The sequence below is a fragment of the Phasianus colchicus genome, chromosome 1, assembly GCF_987193195.1.
Source record: "Phasianus colchicus chromosome 1, bPhaCol1.hap1.1, whole genome shotgun sequence".
NCBI lineage: Eukaryota > Metazoa > Chordata > Aves > Galliformes > Phasianidae > Phasianus > Phasianus colchicus.
The window spans coordinates 64,005,693-64,030,591 of record NC_143436.1 but is presented as its reverse complement, the minus strand read 5'-3'; the positions used below and the strand labels follow the sequence as shown (position 1 = coordinate 64,030,591).

Here is a 24,899-nt window from a genome sequence, read left to right as displayed (position 1 = left end):
GGGAAAAAAGAAATTCATTTAGTCATTCCCAGCATGTTTTGCTTATGATTTTTTTCCTCTGTCCTTGCACTAAGAAGCCATTGAACCATCTGTAGTACTCAGATAATAATTTTCTTAGCTATAACTATATAATTCCACTAATGAGGGCTACTGGAGAGTCTGCTATCTTCCATTTCCAAAGACATTATTATAGTTTGATCTTTTGAATATGCAGGCATCACTCCACCTTCTAAGTTTTGTTAAATGTATGAGAGTATTTTTTAAAGAAATACTGTGCTGGAGTAATGTACATAAACATCATCTAGTATAGCTACCAAGAAATGTCATTTTAGAGAGTCTGGAACTGTTTACAAGGGGAAAAAAGATAGCTGTTTTGGCTATAAAAAAAATAATTGAAAGATAGTCTGGAAAAGCTATTAAAAATGTTTTAAGGTTTTTCAATCTGATATTTAAAGATCATGCTTTCACTTTAAAATCCACAAATAGATATTACTTCTTATAAGAACTGTAGGAGTTAAATCCCATTTAAAAAGAAAATACAGGTTTATGCATCTCCTGCATTTTTCCTTTGTAATAGGAAAACCCAAATATAATTCCATATGCCAAACCTATTTTTCCTTTTCTCAGTTGAGTCTGTGAACCAGAAGACCACCTTTGGATTGCGCTCATCCAAAAAGGCAGCATTACAAATCACAGCAATAGTTCAATCTGAGTGATTTTCCAAAAGGCCGGACTTCTGTTTGTGGAAACCCCTAAGAATCCAGTCTGATTTTGGACCACAAGACCAAGAATTAATTTAGTAGCTGGAAAATCTTCATCTCTAGTCCTCACATTGGCCTTTCCAGCATTTGCACAGCGCTCCCCCTGCAGAAAACAGAGGAATTCACTTTGTAGTCCCCCCTGCCTGAAGTACAGCCTTCACATAAGGGTCCTTCTTTCAGCACTCTACGCTAAGTTCACGCTCACCATCTTCTAAAAGAAAAATTATATGTTACATGCAAGAGATTCCTGATAACTCTTCATTTTATGACCTGTCTGTGCACTCCACAAGCACGTTGCCTCTGCCATCAGCCTCTGCTGACACAGTAGCCTCTCCTTTCATGCCTGAAGTCCTCCAGCACAGAAGTGCCTTCTTAAATGGAGAGAGCATTTTGAAAATACATTCCACAGTTTGATTATGAAAAATGGTTATGAGAATAAAAGAATTCCTGTCGTTTTCTTGTATACAAGACTCCCCTTGCAAAAAATCAATCTGTGCCATTTTGGAACAGTATCACTAATGAAATTACCATAATCAAAAACTGCAAAGACATCGATTACACAAAGCTAGTGGCAGCGCTGAATGAGATTCTGACTCTACTGAAGATTTATAGAATCTGGCAAGGATTTCTTTCTCTGTCATCAAATAATCACAGTGCAAAGATTCTCAACTATTAGCAGATGATAAATCCAAGGTCATGGTTCTGCAAGACACTACCCTCTAATAATATTACAAAAACGCTACGCTCTCCAGACCCAAACCACCAAACTAAAGCAAACTTGTTCTGCCAGTTCAAATTTGTTAAAAAAGTCATCCTGTTATACTTCTTGCCAGATCATCTATCTTCTACCCTACAACCAGCATGAAGCACAAAGCTGGCAACAAATTGTGTGTTATTTTAACAGAAGTTACACTAATCACAGCTTTATGATGGATCCAGACCAAATCTTTAAAGTAAGATGATTCAGTGGTGCTCACAGCCACGATGGATGAACTTGGAACTATGACCTCATTGACTTGACTGAGATGATGTGGGATGTAGTAGAACACATAAAATCTTACTTGGATTATGCCCAAACCACTCTGTAACTTCATCCATGAAGGAACATGAATCAGTGATCCTTCTAAGCAATTCAGTCATATGAAATTGCATGTGTGAATAAACTTGCACTTCATTTTCATACGCATTTCCTAGAGTCACCTGTCAGGTGCCTGATTGCTTAATTGAACAGTATCAGTAAATGTGCATGCAATTATATATGCAATGTTTTTGCCCAGAACACTTAAAAACTTTACAGATTGAACCTGTTTTGCTGTTCTTAGAAATTCAGAGGTCCAAACTGTTTAATTAAGTGTTCCTTACTTTTCACAAACTTTCATTCTGTGCCCCCAGAATGATTTGCATAGCTGAGACCTGTAAGCCCCACATTTCCAGTGCCATGTTCATACAGTAAGAGCTGTAATTCGGTAACCCTGACTTAAAACCAATTCACGTTAAATGGATTCACTTGAAGGACCAGGGCAAAGAAAATAAAATGAAGCAAATAATTAAGAGAAGGTTGTATTAAATGGAATCCAACAGGTATTTTCCATCTCCAATGGCTAAGAGTTACTTTCTCTTTTTTTTCTCCAAGAAGATCAGAGATAATAAAAAACCTCCAAAGACCTCGCTCTCTAGCTAATGTCCAAAATGGTCTTTGTTTGCGTAGAAACAACGTACAATGATATAAAAATAGGCTTAAATTAGCATATTGCCAAACTGGTCTACTGTAACGAGTTCTTTGAAGTCTGGCATGCTGACTGATTCCCCACAGGAAGTTGAGTACTCCGAAAACAATTAGGAACAAAAAAGGGGCGGGTGAGGGGGGAGAAGAAAGGGAACTGCAAGTACAGTAGTTAAATTAAGCAAAGTGAGCCTTGGAATAGTCAAGGGACTAAACAAGCCATCGAATCACTTAATAACTTCTTTAACTGTGTAGATAGAAAACACCAACTAGATTTTTAGAAACTGAGACATTAAGGCTTGAAAAAGCAGAATGACAGAAGTTTAAATTAAATAAATGAAAATTACTTCAGAATATAATAGAAGGTAATAAGGCACCCAAACTGCCAGTAGTTATAGTAGCTAATCCTGTGTTCTAAAATTGATCCTAATGTAAAAGCATTGTGCAATTTAAAAGTAATAAACATAATAATCCCTGCCATTTTACATAATAAATAAATCTTAACTACATTTCCCATTTGTATAAAGCCTTGTGAAATGATGGTTTTGGTTGTTAAAAAAATCCAAACGTTTGTTTCACAAGGATATTATAGTGATGCAGTGGAATGTACTTCAAAAGGGAAGGTTAAAATATATTTTATAGGCAGCACTGAGTAAACATAAATAGATCTGAAAAACTGCACACACCACACAAAGACAGACCTTTCAGATTATACAATAAACATTTTACACTATGGAATACCTTCTCTATTAACATTTTGTCTATACAGAAATGCATAATCACATATAGAAAGATGGTTACTATTATTATTAAAATTACAGTAGCATGCAAGGAAATTACTGTACACTTAACAAAGTTATCTGTCTCAAAGATCATGTAATGAAGATTAGCAAAGCAGGTAGAGGTTTAGCAATCTTTGTTTAACCAAAAAGGGCCGAGTCACTGTGAAGGCCAAAGGCTAACTCCAACTAAGCAATGAAAATCTAAGAAACTCATGGTTTCTAAATCAGGTCCAAAATTACCAGGCTAAGGGAAAAAAACAAAAGGCTGTGGTTCAGGTGGGAAGTGAACTTACATTCTCATTTTCCCTACGAATGGTTTAGCACAAATTCATGAGAAATAAGCTCTGTTCCTTTGGACCTTGCATTTACCAGCCTCCTCAAGAGATATTCCCTTATCTCCATGCTATGGCACTACAAAGAGTGTAGTTCTCTGTCTCATGGCAACACACCTCAAACATTTAAGGTATGGACTTAGGCCCTAAAAACCTCACTAGCTTTTCTCCTGTCCACCTTTTGCCTGCTCTTTCACACACACACAGTGGCACCTCTGTAGTTTAGGCAGCCTCATGATAAGGTTTAGACAAGATTATACAATTTTTTAAAAACTCTGGTGGTAGCTACCTTTTGATAACAAGGTTTTTGTTTGGCAAGAAAGGCTGTGGAATCTTCGTCCTTGGAGGAATTCATGTCTAGATCTGCTTTGAGCAGGGGGTTACCCTAGATGATCTCCAGAGGTCCCTTCCAGCACAAATTATTTTATGATTCTATGTTATGTTCTTTTTACTTCAGGTGTCTTCCTTGACATGCTAAAAAATTCATTCCTTCCAACCCCGCGACATTGCTTACCCAACAGAAAATAGTCCAAATTTCCATCAAGGTGCAGAGGAGAACTATGTAAGTTAACTAGGTATTTCTACAGAGCATGTCTGCTAATAATATGCATCTCATAGCCTTCCTAATTCTTTCTAAAGTCATAAAGAGAAAAACAGGTCTTTCATTATTTGTTCTCCTGGAATTCAGAGGCCCTGTGATATGTAAGAACTCCGGTACTGACACTGTAGGACAAGCCAGAAGACCCATGCTGACCTCAACATCCCAAAGAATCACCTTTATTGTACAGTAAATGTTCTTTGAGAATGTGTTATTATGGATGCCACTATAGAAGATCAGTCAGCATTATCCTGTCAGAATAGGAGCTTTGAGAAAATCCAGCTGCCTTGAATACTGATTTATGTTATTGCACTCCCAAATTTAGTAACCAAGGAAAAGCTGGAGTGGTTGATACTGACATTCACACTTTTGGCCAAAGTAAAATACACCAGAATGAATAATTTTAAGTGAGAGATTTACAGAATTCTCTCAAAAGAGGCTTGTGTCTTGCTATGTTTTGGTTCCTAACTGGACTATCTGACTACTACTACTACTAGACTTTAAAGCATCAGCACCATAAAATGAAGCAAAACTAAGTAGTACTGCTCTACGAGTAAAAAACTGTGATCTAGGAAAGCTAGATGAGAGGAAGCCTGTTCAAGATGGGGCTGAAGAAGACTGAAGATTAAATCTTGATGTATTCTGCATGGCACTCTATTCAAACTTTTCATGGTTACGTATATCAATAACATTTTCCATTTTGAAAAGCGTCTTCTAACTTTCTCCTTATGCCTTATCTCAATATTATTTAGTCATCTCACCAGTTTTTTCTGCAGCACTTGGACATTCACCACAGACAACTACAAGGTTGGGAGAAAGGAAGAAGGTGTGTTCTAGCCATGGCTCTGGGAGGTTTGGTGGAAATTTGAAAACGAAACATCTAATAGACTTGCACTAGTTTAAGAGCCATAACATGAATGTCACTACATCTCCTTCAATCTTAAAAATCACCTCAGCTGGAACTTAGACAGTATGAAACATCAGCATTTGTTCTCCATTCTTTTTACTGATTGTTCACACTCATTATTTCCTTTTCTTTAATATTATGTATTAATATTACAGTACCACCTATAGCAACAAATTAAAATTGCAGCTTCCATCATAAATATGACCTTGTTTTGCTAGGTTCTGTACAAATCTCCATGATAATAAAATACAGTTCCTTGCCTAAGGTGGCAAGAATAAAAGTGACAGAAACAAAATCAAAGGAAAATAAGGCGGCTCAACTTATGTCATATGTCAGAGCAGAGCAACATTCCTGATTCCAACTCCAAGGTACCACGTTTACTTTTTTCTTTGTTATTTGGCTTTTTCTCAATATGTCTCTTCTCCTCCTACATTATGGTAGGTATGGTATTTACCTCATATTTGACAGTGTGAAAGCATGTGCATTTGATCTACAGCTCAGTCAACTTGCAAACAGGTGATTCTAGTAATTAGTATTTTATTAAGATATATTTCCTTTATTAATGGAAGTTTGGAGATTGGAAACACAAGAACAGGGATTGGTGCTGGGTCCAGTCTTGTTCAACATCTTCATCAGTGAACTGGATAAAGGGATGAAGCCCACCCTCAGCAAGTTTGCTGATGATACAAAGGTGAGAGGAGTGGCTGACACATCAGAATCTGTGCTACGATTCAATAAGACTTGGACAAACTGAAGGAACATGATGAGGTTTAACAAGAGCAAGTGTAGTTTCTCTCACCTGGGGAGAAATAACCACATCTATCAGTAAAGATTAGGGGATGATCTGTTGGAGGCAAGCTCTGCAGAGAAGGACCTTGGTGTTCTGGTGGGCAACAGGATGAATCAAAAGTATGCCCTTGTTGCCCAGAATGCCATTGGTATCCTGGGATGCATTAAAAAGAGAGTGGTCAGCAGGTTGAGGGAGGTGATCCTCTACCTCTACTCCGCCCTCGTGAAGCCACATTTAGAACACTGTGTCCTGTTCCAGGCTCCTCACTTCAAAAAGGACAAGGATCTCCTAGAAAGAGTCCAGTGGAGGGCCACAAAGATGATAAAGGGCCTGGAGCATCTCCCATATGAGGAAAGGCTGGACAGCCTACTTGTGCAACCTATGGTAAGGAACCTGCTTCAACAGGGGGCTTGGACTTGATGATCTCTTGAGGTCCATTCCAACACCTGCAATTCTGTGATTCTGTCATAATACATGACTTATTTAAAAAAAAAAAAAAAAGGGATATGAATGAAATATAGCCTTTTAGTGCTTCAGTTATAGCTCTTAGTTTATATGAGCTGAAGCAAGCAATTGTTATTCTTTGAGATACCTAGCTGTTTTGCAATCAGATTCTCACTGTATTAAGGTCCTGATAATGAAACCAACTTGTCAGCATTTGGTGCTTCTCTAATAGAACTACATAGCATAGCTTCACGTCTGGGCCAGGTAAAATCAAATGGCTGTAAAACAAGGGTCCTCACTCAACAGGGCTTTTTCGTTCACTGAGCTTATTTATTGTCCTGCTGGGGAGAAGAAAAAAAAAAAGGCAAAAAAAAAAAAAAAATCAAAGTTTCACTTTGTATGCATTCCTGGTCAACACTAAACATCCTTCTGGGTAGCATGTGAAAATATAGGAGATTTTAAATGCTTTATTTGAAAGAAGAAAAATATATCTTTTAAGCAATCAAGTCTAACTGTGAGATCTAAAAATATCTGTTCCATATGTTCAAGTCAGAAGTAAAGTAATATTAAGTATGTACAAGAAAGTTCAGGTAGTAAGAGCAAATGATTAAAATAAAAGTCCCTTGGGTCAAAATGCAAAAGTAGTAGACATAGATAAAGCACCAGGGGAAGAAGATGAAATACAAACAGGATGTGCTGTGGTGTCTGAATGAGACACATTACTAAAAAAAGTGCTGCATCATTAAACACTCCATCAACTAGTTCTGCCAGGGCTGCAATGGACCCTCTGTTGCCCACACCAAGTTCACTGACAGCACAGAGACCTTGGAGAATATGATGACCTCACATCACTCTCCAATATGTTTGGTAGTCTCACTTCAATACTTCTAAAGAGATGAGGGAGAAAGTTTATATCTCAGTTTAAAGAGAAGCAATAGTTATACTAGCACCTGAGAAACTATTTCAATTGTGTGACGGGTCTCTTATTATGTGACTGAGACTAGTATTGCTATCTCAATTTTGTCAGTCAGTCACTGATCTTCAGTTAATGTCATATCTGTTGTCCACCAGTTCTGTTGCATTCATGAAAGGTACTGGGGTAGATCTCTAGGTGTCACCTAGAGTTCTGGATAGAAAACATCCTGAGGGTATTTTAGTATCCCATATATGACCACCATGCTCACACTAAAGTGCTGAATGCCATCAGTCCACACTGCAATCCTTGATCCTAGGTGCCCCTAATGATGAACCCTCCCTGGCCTCCGTGGCATTCTGCAATACACAACACATTGTCTGGCTGAATTCAGACCTTCCTGAGCTACTCCAGACTACAATTGAAGCAGATGCTTAAAAGTTTGAACTAAGTTAGAACTAAGTCAGAACTGTCCACATGGGGTGGTTCTACATGACAGAGAAATTTAAATAAGGATAGCTAAATGTATAGAATATCTATTGTGTCTGTAGTAAAAATAATTGTAATGTTTTACAAAATAGCATCTTGATTTCTCTATTCAGAGAAATACTATCGATTTTTTTTTTGTTCAGTTTGTTTCAGAAGGAGTTTTTAAAATGTTTATTCAGATCTTACAATTCTATTCAATTTTTAAAATGACTATTTTTTTAGTTGCTAAAAAATCCCACTCAGTTAATCTATTCCATGCTGCCAAGCATATAAATTTTCAGGGGAAAAAAAACCCACAAAATATTAGTAACTGAAAGTTAAAGAAAAAATAACTTTTATTCTTACTTTGTGAAATACACAAAGAAAATGTAGATTATTTACTTTTTATTCTTTGTGCTTACTCATATTTACTCATTCATTTCCATACCAGTGAAGTAGCAAGTACTTCTTTTAGCATGGTTTATACTTCTACACACAAACATACATGCACACATATGAGGAAAAAAATTAAAAAAAAAAAATTAAATGGCAAACATGAATGAGAAAAATGCACTTAAAATAGTCTCTTCTTGATTGCAAACCCCTAGAAAATGGCAAAAGGACTTGGGGACATGAAGCTCATATTAGCCTGCTTGTTTTTAATTGACTAGATTTCAAGTTGACAGTGTCCCTTTTAGCAGTGTTCAGAACAAAACAGCGCCACATGGCCAGCAGGATCCATTTTAAAGTGGTGCTCTCTTATGTTCCCTGCTGAGGATTGCACCATATGAGCCATCAGTAACGCCAAGTCAAAGGCCAACCATCAATACAGCTCTTGCTGTGATCAAGAATAAGTAAACAATGGACCAGCCACTTCTAGAGGTAGTTATAGCAGAGTTAAACCTGAAGTAAGGTGGCAACTACCTGACAGTTTTGGTTTGTTTTTTTTTCCTGAGATTTTACAATACAATATTTTATCTGTTGCTTGCAGTAAATATTCTAATGCAGACTCTATTGTGCATACACTTCATTAAATGAAGGGAATGTGATTGAGTCTACTTGTCTAGGCACAAGCCTGTGAAAATCAGTGGGAATTTTTTCACTGAATCACTGGTCTCTGAATCAGTTCTGTAGTCAATATGTTGTTACTCAGATATCATGGTGATGAGAACTTAGAAGTAACATACAGATGTGTACTTACTCATTACATTCACTCATAAAAGGATATTTTTATTTAGCAGAGGTCCATGCATTTGGGCTAAGCTTCTCTTTCTAGATGCACATGTACCTACAATTAAAAACTCCTACAATAGAAGTTCACTGAAAACAGGTCATTATTTCAAAGACCCATCTGATTTAATAGGGGTTGTTGCTTTTCTTGATGCTCCTTACATTCCAGCTAGAGGATGGTTTAAGATTTTTGTGGGAAGGATTTACTTCTGTGTATGCAGGAGTGGCTTCCTCAAATCCCATTAACCTCATCTTGCAGGTTTCTCTGTAACTCTTGCATACATAAGACTTAATTGAACAAATTAAGAAAATCATATAACCCGCCTTGCAAGGACATACCTTCTCTAATCCTATCCAAGTAACCTAACAATTGTCATCCATCTTTGTGTATGACTCATTCCAATCTGTCACATTACCATTCACAAGGATATAAAAAGCCACAAAAGAAGGTGATGGACATCCACTGCAGAGTATTAGCTAACTTGCTCCATACTCCTGAGATCTGATGTGTCTTTTGACAGCTTTCCAAGCATATTTCCCCATTTCTAGATTGAACCTTTGCACTTTATTATTATTATTATTGTTCTCTTTCAGAAAAAAAAAAAAAGTAATTGGGCATGAAAAGTTCAAATCCATTAAATAAAAACTCAATTTAAAATATTTTCCGTCCACCAAGCAAGGTCCCATTCATTATGCTGACACTATACTCCACCTCTGTGCCAAGTTGATCACTCAAAAATGCCCCCCACCACTTCCCTGGCATTTGGTGTGACAAGTAAATCTGCTGTGTAGACATTACTTTAGAGGGCATCCCAGTTTTGTATAAATAAAAGCATTTTGTTATAGCACCTTTCAATTCCCAAGCTGAATTCTGTAACTACTGAGATGCTTTCAATAAAATTATTTGCACTGTCTGTGTCCTTTGGATATTGTGGCAGAACAGGTAACAGGGTTCTGTCAGCTCCATGTACATAGCTTCTGAGTTTTGTTTCTGCTTCTTTACTTACGTTAAGTTTTTTTAACAGTCTCAGCCTTTCTCAGATTACCATGCTGCTAAATACTAAATACAAATCATAACATGTATTTACTTAAGAAAACCAATAGCAGGCCAATAAAAGTTAAATTACATAGCTGTGTAGAAACCTCAATAGAAGAATTTAAACATTGCAGTCTGCAGTCATTTGGTAGCATATTAATTTAAAAAGTAAAACAAAACAAAACAGTCTAATGCTTCAGCCATAGGTTAAATATAGAGTTTTCACAAAGGTCACTTTCCCCATAAAGGCTTTTTAGTAAAAAGAGACAGTAGTTAGCCTTAATAGTTCCTTAAAGCTAGCAAAATACTTTTCCCCTACAACTCAACCTGCCAGAGTTGTAGAACGCACCTACTTTATTCTTCACAAGCCCAGATCAGAATCCTAATAAAAAAGCCAAAGAGGGACATCTAGTGGTAACATGCATGAAATTAAGTAATAGCAGGAGGAAAAACCTACTGCCATGACTACGGATCTGAGAGAATAGTTTGTTTCTTATCAGCAATGAAGAAAGGTTGAAGAGAAGACTGAAGTGAAATACCAATTATAAGCCCTGACCATTCTATCATTTTCTAACATACAAAAACTTAATAATGGCTATATACTTAACACTAAACTCCATCTTGGCAAACTAGAAAGTTGAAGCAAAACAGGAGAGCTAAGAATCACTTATTTAAGTAAGTTTGATTTGTTTTAAGAAAACCAAATTACTCAAAATGAAGTAATTATAAATGAAAAGTTCTTAAAGAAACATCCCTGTCACAGAATTCCAGACAAAAAGAAAGAAGCTGCACTCAGTCTTTCACTAACAGAACAATCTCATGGAAAACTAAGACCAGGAAAACTAATTTCATTTACCTTGAAAATCTATTCATATATCAAACTGCACTGAAGGGCTGAGCATCAATCAACAGAAACTAAAATTAAATTCCAGTTTAACAGAATTTCCAAAAACTCACCAAATGAGCAAACAATAAAATCCAGTTCTAAAAGTGAACATTTTATCACAATCATCATGAAATGCTCATGGAACGTTAGTTCAATGAGCCATCTGTCAGCTAGCAAGGCAGGTCAGTAGTACTAAACTCTTCCCAAACAGACAAGAAGAGATGAACAGCAAACTCCAAGCTGCTGGAAAGAAATAGTAGAGCTAAGTAGCACTAGCTGCAGAGTCCCAGTTAACATCAGCATAAAAGATCACCTGAATTTGTAACAAACTGAATCTTTCTTACAAAAACACCCTTTAAGCATACAGAAGAGACATTCACATGAAGAGTACACACATTGTAGAAGTAGGACATTCCCTGGAGATAACAGCTGGGATGAAAAAAAAAAGAAAAAAAGAAAAAAAGAAAACAGTTTATAGCTGGGCCTTCCACAGCGAAACAGATGTCTGAATTGAGAACAATGAACTTACTTAAAACCCATAATAAAACAATCTGCCAAATATCAGTATGCCTAAGGCATGAAAAGTATACATATTTTGCTACAAATCAAGGACATTGGTGGTGATGAGGTGCAACTTTCTGCACTGGCCTCTTCTGTGTCATGCTGGACAGCTGCTCCTTGTCAAAAATACAGCCTCTGAGTTGGACCACAATGACTTTCTTGTGAAAGATGCATGGTAAGCAACTTTGTGTTGTATGGCTGCAGACACACACATTAAAATACAACTGCAAACTAGTTACAGAAAGCTGAGGTGTCACTTTCTATCAAAAGATGAAGCAGATGAACTTCTAGCTTTATAACAATGATATAGAGGTCTACTAGGTACCTAAAGAGTAATAAGTTTAACCTACCTTGAGCGCTTCTGTGACAATTCCACTTACACTGGTCCCTACAGCTCCTCTCTAAATTGAGGGTTACAGATATGAAGCACAGAAATTCTTTCAAGGAACATGGAGCAACCTACAGAGCTGAACTCTTTTTGTTCAGCTCCTAGAAAAACTCACCCTTGCTTTGAAGGACTTTCCTGATTTTCCATGAATGTATGACAGTGAAAAAGGAAACACCATAAATTTGCAAGCACATATCATATGTGAATTATGTGAATTTCTATGAAAATAATAATAATAATAATAATCTTTGCCAATGATGTAGGAGTGCTATTAACGTAAGGACAGTATTATAAGCTATTATTTGTAATTACCTGTCAACTCCTATCTCCTCACTGTGGTCTGCATGCCACAGAGCCTTCTTAAGAGGCAGCTGGTTGAAAAGAACTAGCTATTGAGTTTACCTAGCCAATGGGTCATATCCATTCTGATTTCAGGTATTAACAATCCTCTTTGCAGATATACACATTGACTAGATGTACAAGGAAAAACATCCTTAAACATGAATTTATTTTAACTTGAGATAATAAGTCTATAAAATAGAACTGAAGAAGCAGAATGCTGTCTACCTCTCTGAAAACACCTAACCTATTAATCTTCAGTTAATAGGCTACATTGAGTCTGCTACTTCATGCTGCACTGAGCTATCATAAAAATATCCCTCTCCTATCACTTTCTTTTTCTCCTCAGTGTTTCTACAGGACTGCCACTACCTTCTAAATTTATTCTCCTCACTGGACAAGTAGTACCCATGAGGCAAACACTCCTTTTTTTTTTACCTTCTTCTATTTTTTTTTTATTTTTATTTTTTTAAGACAGACAGGCTTCTTGGAACTCCCTCTTCTTATCCACTCTCAAAAGTCCACCAGTACAAGTAAGACGTAGAATAAAAGAAAGATGCTAACTGTCAGTGGTGATGCGCACTGGGATCTACCAGCAAAGAACTAGAGATGAAAGCATTTCGTTACAGAGGTTATGTAGCCATTGCTAAAATAACATCCTTTAATGTACAAAAATAAATGACTCTCAAATGCGTTTCCATGGCAAAGGAAGCAGCCACCTGGCACACAGGTCAGAATTTGGAAATGCCATGTCAAGAAATGGAGGCTGACTATTTAATACATCAGCCACCATTCCCCTACCCATATAGCATATACCTCAGTAGGCTTTGAAGAAAAGTGTGCCAGAGATGTCATTTTCCAATCTTTTATAAGCATGCACTTCAATAAGTTTCTCTCCGGGCTAGCAAGCGATGCCCTACCTCACAATGCTATTAGAATTTATGACATAAGATCATATGTCATCACAGTTACTTCATACATTGCATGTATTTGTGCAGAATACAGTCTTCTGTGTGCTTTTTCACCATAATATACTTTCCTAAGCCTGAATAAATAGTAATATACAGAAAAGAAAAAAATTAGACGTTATAATTCACATTTTTCATACCTACTTTTAAAATAGAAGAGTAGTATTTTTGTGCATGTAGAAAGAGGCTCTAAATTCTTTTTGCTTTATTTTTACTTTTCTGAGAGTGAACAGCAAAGAAGAGCAGGATGCTTTGTAGGAGGAAAGCACCTGTTTAAGACATTTCATGTTCTTCCTTGCATCACAATAATTTTATAACTGCCTTGATTAAAATAAATAAATAAATCCTGTTTTTAAAGACTAAATTTTGTGTGTATGTATTCCAGAGAGAAGCGAGTCAAAGAAAGAAGTGGATCGATGCCTGTTTCCTAATGTTTCTGACTAAAGATCACACACCTTTCTGGAAGACATGCTGTAATTAAAACTAACCTCAGCGCAAGGGCAGCCATTCCATGGCATATTTTCCACTAGAGGTCAGGCTGAAGGAGGTAATGATCTATTTTAGTTTCCAAAATCTCTGAGCAAGAGTTACTAAACAAGTTTGGAAAGTTCTAAAATCAGTATTTAATTAATACTATTTTGTTTCACTTAAAGTGAATCACAAAGATATATTTTTCTAAGTGTCTATCAGCTGGAGCTACTTAATCGTGAATATTGTAATGTATGTCAATACAACTTTTCACAGAGCATTCGATGTGCTCTGTGATCTCAGATGAGAGGACAAGGTTTGTACAGTAATGGAAAAGAGAAAGGTTTTTCTTAAACTTCAGCTTTGGAATGAAAAATATGCTAAAAAAAACCAGTTTGATTAATAACAGACAATATTCTAATTACTTTTTAAAGGCTATTCTTCAAGTCTTCATCTTTTGCTTTTAGAAAGGATATACATTACAAGCAATGGTCATCAAAAATCTAGACTGAATTAGCTTCTGTAAATAACTAGGAAGAAACATTGCTAAGCACAGAGCAATGCAGATTTCTGATGACTATAATATTTTTCAAAACCCCAAAATGATTTACAAGCCTAAGCTTTTCTTTTCCTTTATCTTGATGATATGCAATTTCAGAAGCACCAGACCATGTTCATGAAGTAAGCACCCTGAGGGCAGTGTAGTTCAGACAAAGAGTTTATTCCAGAAATTCAAGGAAACATCCTATGTATAATTTATAGTTTTAAACACCTGTTTTGTTATTACAGGATATGAAGCTATGCTCAGATGGCAAGTCCTAGCTCAGAGCTCTTTGACAGTCACCAACCCTCTCAGCAAGTGGTTACAGCACATCTATCTGCAGCCACAACCAAAAGGAAAAGTAACTTCATCTAAAAACACATAAGCACTTACTCACAGAGTTGAAATCTATACCAAGGAATTGCTCACATGTTTATACTTCTAAAAATGAAGCAGTCCATGAAATTCACTCAGAAAGGAACCCAACTAACTGGGTCAAGATAAGTCAGCTAGCATTTTAAGGCACCTTTTGGTCTTAGAACAACTTCAAACCACGACGTACTTTTGAAAAGTAAGAATATAAAATGTCAGGAATAATCTACAGAGAAAAGAAACTTGTAGTTTCTCTAGCTGCCTACAAGTGGTAGAAATAACAAGCATTGGGAACTAAAATGAAGACTGCAGGGCACTGGTTTGACTCTCCTACATTCTGGCCTTTTTTCTACTTCGCTACTTTCAACAATGCAAACACAGTCTACTTGCCAGCAGCCAGTTGCTTTTTCAGTTACAAATTATCTCAATTAGTGATTTTGCAACAGAATCTGATAAACTCTGTCCTAAATTCCCATTGACATATTTTAAAAGGTGAAAATTTAATTTAGAGCAGAAAATAAACAACTTTTTTTTCTTTATTAGTATACACCTGTATGTATTGGCTATGACACAGGTACAGCAAATTTCTTGAATACGTGGCCTGGAGCAAAGCAAGACTCAGGTGAAAAGGACAATTCTATGAGGTCTCTTCCAAAAGCAATTAACCCTATTTTATTATTTTGGCCCATAATCCCAGGTATGATACTAGAGGTTCCTACCAATGTTCCATCACATCTTGTTGCTGTGTGTCAGATGGCAGAAGGGGGGCAATCTGACAAAATGTCATCTGACATAAAATTGTGTATGAAGCAAATAAGTGTAATTGACTTCCTCCATAAGGACACTCACTGACACTTGCTGAACATTTACAGAGACCCACAGTGAGGTGGTGGGTGGCGCATTTCAGTAGTGGTGAGAGGAACAGCGAGTCAACTCCACTGGTACAAACTTTTATGAGCATGGCATAAAGTTCTTGTTCATTGCTGATGAAAATACAAAGCTAAAGGTGGTCACAAAGTTGAAAAACATGGTGATGTAGCTGAGGATTTCCTTTAACAAATTGTTGTTGTGCTGTTTGTAGCTGTTGCAGTTTCCATGCAAATAAATAGGAGGCATTACTTTCAGAGCAACCTACGTAACATACTTCCACATAGCTGGCAGTCAAAGATTCATCGAATCTGCTAAGGCAGATCTCACAGATTGAGTGTGTACCCCACCCAGATTCACAGATGGTGTTTGTGGGAGCAAAGGAAAATAAAATATAAGTTTAAAATAAATGCAAGAAAAACACAGAATAATATTGAATTACTCTAGGTATTTCTAAGGGTTTCTGTTTATCTTTCCTACTTCTCACCACATAGTGAGTGTATGTTCAGGGCTTTGATAACAGTGAACAAATGGAAGGGATTTAAAAGTAGCTTTGTTTGTAAGAACACAGAAATAAAGACAGGCTCCAAGTATTTCTCTTTAGAATGAGATTTCTACAGAAGCTTGATGCAAAAGGAGTTAAAAGCTGCTCCTGAATATATTTTGCAGTTTCAGCTAAACTGCATCACTCCTGGTGGATAACTTGTGACATTTGTGTATCTTAACATGCCTGTAAATGAACTAATGTCTGATTTTAAACTTTGGATCACACTGCTGTTAGATGGTTAAGATAAGGAGTATATTAGCAACTGAATTATTTGAACACATGGACCTTTGCTTTCCCACTGCTACTGCAGGCATACTGGAAACATTCAAAAATTAGAGCAAGAACCAATTTGGTTTAGGCCTCAGTTCAAGGTTCCGGTCTGGTCCCTTCTCTTGCTACTACTAGCTCTCCTTAAAATAGGAAGGGCTGATTGGAAATGTGACTTGGTTAAAATCATACTACCCAAGATAGCTGGTCTTAACATTCCATTCTTCTATTTAAAACTTATCAATGACCAGCACACTAGGTATAAAGTCCTTTCTAGGTTATTTCCTTTCCCTGAAATTTTGTGCTATCATTTAAGCCATATGTACACGAAGAAACGAACAAGACCTGGAAGAGTCCTTTAAAGAAAATACTTCAAACTAACACATCATAGAAAGATATAAGCAAAGAGCAAAATTTCCTATCAGGGACATATTTATGACTGTATGACATACAAACTAATTATATATTCACTTCTGAATTACTTGATATTTGGAAGTGTCACTCATTTTACAATGAATTTATTCAAAAATGAAAAAAAGATCTTCTACAAAGGATCTGCATTATCCAGTACAAAACCTAGGTATGGCCTAACTTCCACAAAAATAATTACTTCAAAATTTCATCACTGTCACTAAACAGAGTTTAACCCAAATATCTTTTTTTTTTTTCTTTAATCTATTCATCTGAGTGAAATGGAGCTACAACGGTTTGCATTTTTTAATCCCAAAGTGGATTACACAAACAACAATTCCATCAAAGATTTTTTTACAACAAGCCTAGTATTACTGGCTACATCTTATTATTAAGGTAAGCATTCTTCAAAGAACTGTATGATTGGAAATCTCTTTCTGATACATAGTGACATTCTATTTGCCGGCTGCAGTTAGAAGTGTCAAAATGAAAACAAAAATTCAAACACATTTTTTTTCATCTTGTCTTTATTGATTTAGACTTCAGAGCTACAGCCAAAAATAGTGCATCTGTAGAAAATTACCACACATGCTATCAATACAACATCATCGTATGTTTAGAATCATAAGCACTTGACAAATAGCAAACAGAACATTCAATCTAATATTTTGGCAGCGCAGTCCATGAATAGGGAATACAGGAAAAGGGATTTTTTTTTTCCTCCAAAAAGAAATATTTCTAAACAGGAATGAAAAACTTCTATTGAAAAATGAATTCCAGTCACTCTGTAAAACTTATGACAGCTCATTCAAAACACTAACCACTGGAAACTTTGTGTGGAATGTCAAGTGATGTACAGAAGCTATGATTCAGCTACAGGTACAATGCTTTACTCAGCACTTTGTATGCCATTGAGATGGTAACTGCATACCCAACTGCCCAAGACAAACCTCTGCCGGGCTGGGGAAGAGGGATCAAGTATGCAAAAGTGTGAAGGATCCTTGCCCCTGTGAAGATCCTAAAATGCAGCAAGGCCGTGGACAGATCAGGGCCACAAAGAGCATACAGCAGTCCAATGCCAAAAAACGGGACAATGTTTTCAAGGTCATTCAGGTGGCCTCTGGGGAAAGAAGCAAAATTGTTTTATAGTGTTACATTTTGTTGAATAAATCACTTCAAGAGCCTTTGTTTTTTAGCATCTTCAAAGTGTTCTACAAAGTGTTAAGGCCCTAACACTACTGCTGGCTTTCTCTGCAGTGGGAACTGGATTCAGACACTGAAACAGTTCCAACATGTTCACCTGACATCGCTCTAGTCTCTAGTGCTGCACTCCATGTTTTTACCTTTCTGATCTTCCGTCTGTTAGGTTTCCATTTTTCTCTAGGATCTTAGTAACATTATGGACTTACATGAGGCATATGAGTGCAACTTGGTGTGCAAGAATGCATCAAAAGAAAGATGATGACAGCTGGAATTTTCTTGCAGCCTCTCACAACCAAACATCAATTAACCAGTTGACTGTGACTGCAAATAATGGACTTCATGAGCAACTGAAAAACAGCAGCAAAAGCTTTTGAGTCTCACAGAACTCCAGTCTGTGCAACTGAGACTGAGGTGAATGTCACTTCCCTAACAAAATAATTTGAGTCAAAGGGGCACCTGGTCTTAAAATTAATATTGACTTAGATGCCTTCTTAAAATTTACAAATAGGAATGGATTACTCATCAACAAAAAGTGCATATTTTCATTTAATAACCAGCAAATAAAATAACAATTCCTCAAGCAATAGAGGGGCATAAAAGGAAAGCTCAGAACATCTTTACTGCATACTGAGATGAGGTTCTTCTTTCTCAGATTTTAATCCAAAAGAGCCATACAGAAATATATTATCCTTCACAGAACTACATCTGCAAGGATGAGACATTCTGAAATCAGAGGTGATCCTTATCTTCTAGATCTTCTTAAATGGTGATTTGAATGAGAACAGCTCATTCACATTCAAACATTCAAGTTTTTGGTGTAAAAACTTGAATACAGAGAACAAACTAAAAGCTTCATTAAGGGATAACAGTAACATTAAGTATTAATATTAAAGCTTCCCTTGTTAGCACAATTATATCAAGCACTATATCTAAACTTACAATCTTGGTAACAGAATATTTTTGCCAATAGCTAAATAAAATTAAATACACTATAACGTTTAGCTCACTGAACTACAGTTTACACTCTGCCACAAATCTTCAAAACAAAACACTTATAGGGCAGGTTGCACGCTGCCATACTATTATTAGCATTCTTCCAGAAGGCTGGTCAACTTTTCTATACAACTGATACATCAGTGAGTAACCCCAATTCAATCCAGCAAAAAGAACATAGGTTTTGACTCCCACACAGTACCGTTTGCCAGATTATGCCCTCATTACAACTTTGCAGTTCCACTACTTTAATATAATTTTATTCCTTTTCCCCCCATTATTTCCCTTACACTTTAATAAAAGATGTAACTATTACAACTCATGCTCAGATTATATAGAAAACTGATCTATACTGAATATACACTGATTCATACTAAATCAATGTACGATCATGTTTTACATCTCCCCACTGCTTTTCCCATGCACTCAGGATTTCATTCAATGAGCTATTATAGCAAGATAATGAATTCTTACTTTTAGTACGATTGCTGACCATTTGAATGTGGAATAGTTTGTCCACCTTGACAAATTAGTGTAAAAAATTACTACATATTGCAACTGAGAACAAACGCAGGCTTGCCAAAGAGAACATGATGAAATTAATTCTTTGTTTTAGTACTATTCTGGTACTTAAAATATTTTTAAATACTTCCATGCATTACCTGCGTACACGTTCAACATCTGCATCAGTCCGCAGGAATTTTTTAGCACTATCACCTTTACCAAATGATGCTGTATCTTCTGGGTTGGCAAATGCCTGTTTCAAATAAAAACACACAAGTGACATTAGATGCAAGGATGCTTCTACTAGTCAAGGCAGCTTGATAGAAAGGTCACTCTTTCTACTAATGCCTCTATAACCCCACATAACTGACCTGCATTTAAATGCACAGAGGACAATACATAATTGAATGAATTACTGATTTCTTGAACCTAGCCCAAGTGTAGCTTGCATGCTGACAAATAACTGCAATTTATGCATTTGGATGATGCCTTCTTAGAATATATCTGGATATGGCAGATGACTGAAGTAATGCCAGTGGGCTGAAGGAATATCGGAACCTCCAAGGTAGAACTGCTTGTACTGTCTAAGTCCCCTTTTCACTATTCTTGACCAATTATCTGAAATCTGCATTCTATTTTGAACAAAATACAGTCTGTGTGGTCTACTAGACTCAATATTAGGCTGTGCTGAAGACCTAGAGAGCTATCTGAAATCAGCAGTATCTCAACTGCCGTTCTACCAGGACCTCAAAGGCACTGAGTAACATCCTGAACAACAGCATAATTCAGCTGTTTTCTCTTTCACCCAGCAAGAATAAAAAGCTGCATTTGAACTCAAAAGGACTGCAATAAACTCTTTGAAGCATATGCTGTCTTGCAGAAGCAGATCTGCTAAGAACAATCACATGGGGCAAATCCAAAGCTCTTTCAGCTCATGATCAAGTGTTTCCAACAACAGTCAGTAAGAGATACCTAGAAATGACCAAGAACAGGGCAAACTACACAATGCTTTTCACATGCACCCGCTCCTAAACAAGATGCAGCTTCTGCATTACTTTGTAAACTTCACTCTATTTTTCATATGCTTATCTAGCTTAGTCATGAATCCATGTAAACTTTTGGCCCACCTCTCTTTTTTTTTTTTTTTTGGGAGGGGGCGGGGGGGAGGAGAGCAACATGAAATGGGAAGGCTAAAACAATTAGGGAATGTAAAAAGCTTTAGAATTACTGGATGAAAGGGTTATAGATGCATAAAAATCTAACCCATATGCCCTTTTTGACCCTATTGGATGGTTATTCACAACATGGCTTCACATCACATTTTATTTGCTTTAAAAACTGGATATACATTATATACAAAACAGTGGAAAACACAGTTCTGAAAAGTTCTTATTTAAAAAGAATGGAGATGATTTAGAAGGGTAGAATAAGTCAAATGCAACTGTAGGAGACAGTCTCATAAGAATGCCAGACAGTATTCCCAATTTCTTACCTTTCTTGTGATTCTGAAGTATGCAGTTATAAGGCTCATAAGCATCATTTTTATAAGAACAATAGCTGCATAGGTAGCATAAGCACGGAAGACTTCATTGTCAATTAGCTGGGTCGATTTAGCCATTTCTCCACTTCTCACAGATGACCTTTGAAAAATACTGAAGTTAGACTGACATTAGAGCAACCTAAAGTTCTGACAACAGGACTGACAGAATGGATTTGGTGGGGTATTTTTTTTTTTAGCATCACCACACTGCAATGATAACACAACTTTGGCTCCCTAAAAAAAGTCATTTCAAACAAGTTTATTTTTCCCCAATTTACTTCCAGGAAGACATGATCTAATACCTTAAGATGATAAACTATATTACCATTTTATTTTTCTCTTCTATTGCATTGGCTTATTAAACTGTCAATTTTAATAACGAAACTATTTAGTACAATACAAAATTTAGTCAAACTAGAATACTGCTCAAATAACACAACCAGTTAGAGAGCATCACCTAAACTAGTGAATTTCCCTAAGCAATTATCAGGATCCAAAGAGCATGATGACACAATATACATATTATAGTGCTTATAGAAGAAAATTAGTATTGCCTACTTTTTCTTTGCAAAATGGCACAACTATAACTGCATTTCAGTTTTCAAACTAATCGCTGTCTTCCCACCCAGTAATAACTTGTGATCAAACTGAGTTAAACATATATATTTTTCCTTTGAGATCCAGTTCTTAAAAGTTGTTTTAAGCATGATTCACAGGCAAAGATTAAGTCGTAATGACAAAGAGCAGAGAACTATTTATGCATTTATCATGGGAGGTTTAAGCTAATGGAATTTCTTTTCAGTGAGGCTATAACAAACCCACAACCCAATGGAGGTGGTATCTTTTGTCAACAACATAAAGTTAAGAAAGTTTTGAGGACTGAATGTGCATAAAATAAAAAGCATGCCCACTTGCACATTTAAATTGTGATCTGCACAGAGTAAGTCTTCAGTCTCACCAACTCATCACACATTCAGTGAGCAGGACTACATAAAATGTATGTCTTAGCTCCCAGCCGTTTCATTCAAGACCAAAATAAATGTACTTTTTTGTCACAATTAACTTCACTATTTCCTATTATATCTTAACAATAGTCACAAAAAAATATATATTATTATGTACAGATCTAACAATCTCTCATTTTGCCTCCAGCAAGGAGTCACTGTCAGCTATAACCAGAGGGAAACTGGCCCAACTGAGAGCTGTGTTAAGATTCTTGTTCAGAACAGCTCCTTGGTGGGGAAAAGGGCAGGACAAAGATAAGCAGCAGCTTGCTCTGTGAAACAAACCTAGCCTTGCCAGAATAGGACTGGTTGTAACAGTGGAATTTTGCTCCCTCCTTTATCATTTCCAGAAGAGTGGCTAGATCACTGGGCCAAGAACTCATGGTTATGGAACAAGGAGCACCATTCTTTCCACTCACACTGCAGTACAGCAGCTCTGAGGTCAACCAGCAACTCAGAAAAGATATTGCTCAGCAGTGAACAGAAACTGTCACTTCTAACTTTGTGTCACAGAAAGGGGTATGTGTGATTTCATAGGGGAGAAAAAAAAAAGAAAAAAAAAAAAGAAGAAAGTAAATCTATGGCTTCAGAGCATTTTTCCATAATGAATTTGAAAGCCACACTGAAAATATATTCAAGAACTACAATGCAAAGTCCTGAGAAGCTGTTCATGAGAATATTCGAGTATTCTTCACACTGGAATTATATCACACTTGTCCATTTTTATGACTTGTAGGGTTAGCATCTTCTAATTTTCCTCAAGCCCAAGCCTTGCTTTCACTATGGGAATGCAAGATGGAAAACTGAAGACAAAGAATTCATAGTTTTAACACCAGCAGAAAAGAAAAAAATAAAATAAAATCACACTACATTCAACAACAGCATAAAACTTAAAGGGATAAGCCTACTAAAACTGCCAGCAGCCTTATCTAGAAATACAGCACCTCACTGTAGCATGAACAGAAGCTTGGGTCTGCTAAACGCACGAGTCTAGATCCCATGCACAGGCTCTTCAAAGCAGAGGGGGGGAAGACATTTCAGGTATGTTCAGGTCCTCGCTCGGCATTCACATCACATGTTCTCACTGGCTGTGTGTTCCCCATGTAGTTGTCATTAGCTGAAGTTCAGCCAGGATGGCCTTTTGGTGTTCGTTTGTTGTACCACCAGTTTTCAAAGTGTCACGACAAGCCCAGCTGCTTCACAACGTAAGCTCTGTTCTCCCCGACTGCACCCCTGAGCTCTGGCACTACACCCACCCCTTCCATAACACGCAATCGCTTTTCCACAGAACCACCTTCAAAACCTCGTCAGGAAACGCTCAAGCCACGCTGAAACCACGAGGCCTCCTGCTTCCCTATCAAATGCGAGCTGTGAACTCAAAGCACGTTTAAGCTACTGTAGGCCAAAGCGAAACTCTGACACGGAGGAGCCGCGGATACCCCCGGCCCGGCCACCTCTCCCCACGGCGCGGCCTCGCGGCGAACTCCAGGCACCGGGCCTCCCTCTCGCCGCCCCCCGCCAACCCCCAGCGCTCCCCTCAGGCGTTGCCCGGGGGAAACCCCGCCGCCTTTCGCGGAGCACAGCCCCAGGGAGGGCGCAGAGACATTCCGTTCCGCTCCAGCCCGCAGCGGGAGCCGCCATCACGCAGCACCCACGCACCTCACCGGCTCCCTTCGGAGAACGCGCACACCGCGACCAGCCTGCCGCTCTCGGCCGGACACCGCGCTTCCGCCCAGCCCCGGGGTCCGGCCCCGCCTTGCCTCGCCTCCTCGGCGCGGGGGCGGGTCTCGGGCGGGCGCGTAGCCAGGGCAGGCGGGCGCGGCGGGAGGCTGGGGGTTGTGTGCTGGCGGGAGCGGTTAGGGGTCGTTGTGGCCGTTGTTGGGCTGCGAGGGGCCTGGCGGGTCCCGGCGTCGCCTTACAACTTCCCGGCTACTGGTTTGTCGGCGGCCCCTTGCCTGATTGACCCTTGCCAGCATTACCTGAAACACAACGGCAGGAAAAAGCAAATAAACCACAAAAAGCACTTTGGTTTGAACTTTCACGGGTCTAAGGACCTATAAAATCCTGGAGGGAAATCAAAGTTTGCAACCCGAGCAGGCTTCATTAGAGATAGAATTGCTGAGGTTGGAAAAGACCACCAAGATCATCTAGTCCAACCGTCAGCCCATCCCCACCATGTCCTCGAACCACATCTCTAAGTATCACATTCATTTCTTGAACATCTGTAAGGACAGTGACCTCACCACTTCCCTGGGCAGCCTGTTCCAATGCATCACCACTCTTTCTATGAAGAAATTATTCCTAATATCAAACTTAAACGTCCCCTGGTGCAACCTAAGTCCATCGCCTCTGGTCCTATCGCTGCTACCAGGGAGAAAAGCCCAACTCACACCTTGCCACAATGCCACAAGCTCCCTTCAGGGAGTTGTAGGGAGGGATAAGGTCACCCTTCAGCCTCCTCCAGAATGAACAATCCCAGTTCCCTCAGCTGCTCCCCATAAGACTTGTGTTCCAGACTCTTTGCAGCTTCTTTGTCCCTCTCTGGACGCACACCAGGGTCACAGTGTCCTTTTTGTCTTGAGGGGCCCAAAAGAACACAGTACTTGAGGTGCGGCCTCACCAGTGCTGTGTATGATGCACCATGTTCAGTGATGACACAAGCTCCTAAATGGTCTCAAAGCTTACTTGAAAAACTACTAAAGTACCTAAAATCTTAGCACTTTCAGTCCTTACTTTCAGATGGTGGATCTGAACTTTAACCAAAGACAAAGTTCTTTTTGTTGTGAAACCACCAGTGCTGTTGCAGTTAACAAGCATCGTGCTGTTTTGCAATGCCGAACTGAAAATAAAGGAACTTCAGTGCTGGGCATTAGCTTCTCCTAACCAACTCAGTTGAGTGTGATGAAAGGAGGAAACCTGGTGTGCAAACCTCCCTCTGCTTCTGCAAAGAAAAAGGCATTATTCCCTTGACACTCCTTTTCGTAACTGAAACAGTGTTTGTGACTGAGCTTATATAAACAAAGCTGAAAAAGATGTAGACAAATGTACTCAGGTAC

At 38.0% G+C, this 24,899-nt stretch overlaps 1 protein-coding gene across 3 annotated transcripts; it reads right to left on the bottom strand.

The window, feature by feature from the left end:
• Nucleotides 1-17,091: 17,091 nt before the first annotated feature.
• MGST1 (microsomal glutathione S-transferase 1) lies at nucleotides 17,092-23,674 on the bottom strand. 3 transcript variants are annotated; one of them, XM_031589935.2, is made up of 4 exons: nucleotides 23,503-23,674; nucleotides 20,792-20,951; nucleotides 19,458-19,552; nucleotides 17,092-17,719 (listed from the first exon to the last, which is right to left on the bottom strand). In XM_031589935.2, exons 2-4 carry the CDS (start codon nucleotides 20,915-20,917, stop codon nucleotides 17,473-17,475), a joined length of 468 nt encoding a protein of 155 aa, XP_031445795.1. In that variant the 5' UTR covers nucleotides 20,918-20,951; nucleotides 23,503-23,674; the 3' UTR covers nucleotides 17,092-17,472. The 3 variants fall into 3 exon arrangements, with proteins under 3 accessions (XP_031445795.1, XP_090001912.1, XP_031445794.1); XM_090145786.1 differs by having other exon boundaries at nucleotides 20,792-20,939; nucleotides 23,508-23,622; XM_031589934.2 differs by having other exon boundaries at nucleotides 17,093-17,719; nucleotides 20,792-20,939; nucleotides 23,503-23,628.
• Nucleotides 23,675-24,899: the final 1,225 nt, after the last annotated feature.